Below are 2,204 nucleotides of genomic sequence, written 5' to 3'. Positions count from 1 at the left end.
AGTTTGTGGTCCCTCGTCATGTAAACGCGCGCAGTTGCATCTTTCTTTCTTTCCAGTGAGTTTCCTTGGACTTTGAATCGCCAGGAACCACGTTTTGGAGTAACGTGACAGCGAAGCTGCGTGGGCCCGTTGCTCAGGAGCAGCTGGAGTTCCATGGCTTCTCCACACCTGATTTACCCAGGGAATCAATTTCATTTCTTTGAAAGTTTTGAAGTTCTCCCCGCGGTTTATGTTCCGTATATTTCACACACACACACGGCATAAATGATCAGCAGGTTTTGGATTTTCAGAAATTCCAGCCTGACTCTCAGGAAATGAAGGCCGGGGTGCCCTGTGCCGGGCTGCGAAATCTCCTCCAAGTGCTGAGCTTCAGCCTCAGATGCTTCTCCACGCATAACCATCTTCAGACAATATGCCTTTGTAGTAAAATAAACCCCCCAAAGAGTCACATCCCGGACTGCTTAGGAGGTACATGGGCACACAGGACTGTGCCACCTGGAAGCATCCTGCCCTGGAGATGTTTTTCCTGCAAGGTATGCTGCTTAAGTATAGACTTAATGTCAACAACCACCTTGGCACATCTGTTAAGGAAGCCAGATGTATTTTTCAGATGTTGAGGAAACACATTTTTCCGTAAGGGTTCAAAGCACAGGTGGATAAATACTAGGATTCCAGAGACACATACCATTGCTCAGCTTTCATATGCAGTTTCAATGTAAAGCTGCATTCTGGTTGGTTTTCCTGCTGTAGCAATTTTTTAAAAAATTCATATCTTCCAGAAAGATTCAGATAAAGTGTCAGGAGAAGACTGCAGGGAGACATCAGCTAGCGTAGAGGTAACGTCCAAACTGATGACAGCAGGCTTAACTGTTGACTTTTTTTGTGCTGCCCCATAAGTCATGGTTTGCGCCATATTAAATGTTAAAATACTGTATTGACTTCTCATAATTGCATTCACATGTGCTAAACTATACTTTAAAAGGTGTTTGGATTTATTTCTTTAAATATTGTGTAAATGGGTGGCAATGTGTCATGCAGAGTCAGAAAATAGACTGAATAACTTCAGGTCTTTCACTCCTATTTTTCTAATACCGAGTTTACTAAAGGTACGATAAAAGAGTTGCTTTTTAAGTTTAAACACATTCACATAACACGTTGAATGCTATAAAATGCTACTTTGTGTGATCTGTGCAGTCTTATGTACTTTAATATATGTTGTTAAGCTTATTATTCAATCAGATGAGATTTTAAAACAAGCAAAAAAGTAGCATTGTTCAATTCTAATTTTAAATGTTTTTACAAGACAGCTTCATTGGCAGTGAAGTAGCAGTAGCCTGTGCACGGATCGTGGAAAGCCAGATCCTTAAGCTTATTCCTCATAAAATTTTTGCAGAAGCCACATCAGTTCACTGCTTCACTTCATTCTGTGCCTTATGAACATTTATACTGACACTTTGGAGGAGCTGGAGCAAGAACCCAAACAAGCTGCTAGAACTAGGTACAGGGACAGAGGTGTGGCAGGTTGTCTAGGAAAGGAAGTGATACTCTTAAGACAGGAAAGTTACGAGATAACACCTCTGAAGAAGAGAAAATAACAGAAGTCCATAAAAATTCACTAAAGACTTATTCTAGGACAAGAACTAACATAGCACATATGATCAGTAAAAAGCATACGTTAATAGTACCCTAAATTTTGAACAGAAAATCTCAATAAATCTGTCAAGTAAAGCACATTTGACAATGCCTCCCTAAAACATCAGGAAGAATCAAAAGGAGAAAGTAATCTCAACTGTGGTTTGTTTTTTTATTAACAGCAGATACTATTGTAGTAATGCAAAGTTGGTTTCAGCTCCATAGTTCAGGAAATACCATTATTGGCTCAAAATACTCATGTTGGGACTACAAAGTGCTGGCTTGTAGCCCTTCTTGTCTTTCTTCCTTAGCAGGAAGGAACAAAAATCCCTTCCAAAAGGAAGCAAAAATCATCCATAATAACATCAGAGCTTTTGTACAAGAATCTTCTGAAATCAGAGCAGGAGAACTGGAATGATGTTTCAGCAAGATACAAAGCTCTGGCAAAGGGAATCAAGGCAAAATTAGAAGAATTGCACAACAAGTATACGTTCAGTTCAGGAAGCCCAAGGGTAAGTGCCAAAAAGTACAAACATTTCTTATCAGTGAGCACAAACAAAAGGTAGTGAAGT

General features: G+C 39.8%; 1 protein-coding gene across 1 annotated transcript in view; it reads left to right on the top strand.

Annotated features, from left to right (window-relative positions):
• Positions 1-314: 314 nt before the first annotated feature.
• Positions 315-2,204, top strand: part of PREPL (prolyl endopeptidase-like) — a 16,097-nt gene continuing 14,207 nt past the window's right edge. Inside the window, exons 1-2 of the mRNA XM_009867940.1 lie at positions 315-533; positions 1,944-2,144. Of these exons, the coding sequence (XP_009866242.1) occupies positions 315-533; positions 1,944-2,144 (420 nt within the window). The remainder of the gene's footprint in view (positions 534-1,943; positions 2,145-2,204) is intronic.

This window comes from Apaloderma vittatum, unplaced genomic scaffold (genome assembly GCF_000703405.1).
Source record: "Apaloderma vittatum isolate BGI_N311 unplaced genomic scaffold, ASM70340v1 scaffold32890, whole genome shotgun sequence".
Taxonomy (NCBI): Eukaryota; Metazoa; Chordata; class Aves; order Trogoniformes; family Trogonidae; genus Apaloderma; species Apaloderma vittatum.
Note: the sequence above shows the minus strand (reverse complement) of the source record. Positions and strands in the feature narration are given on the sequence as shown.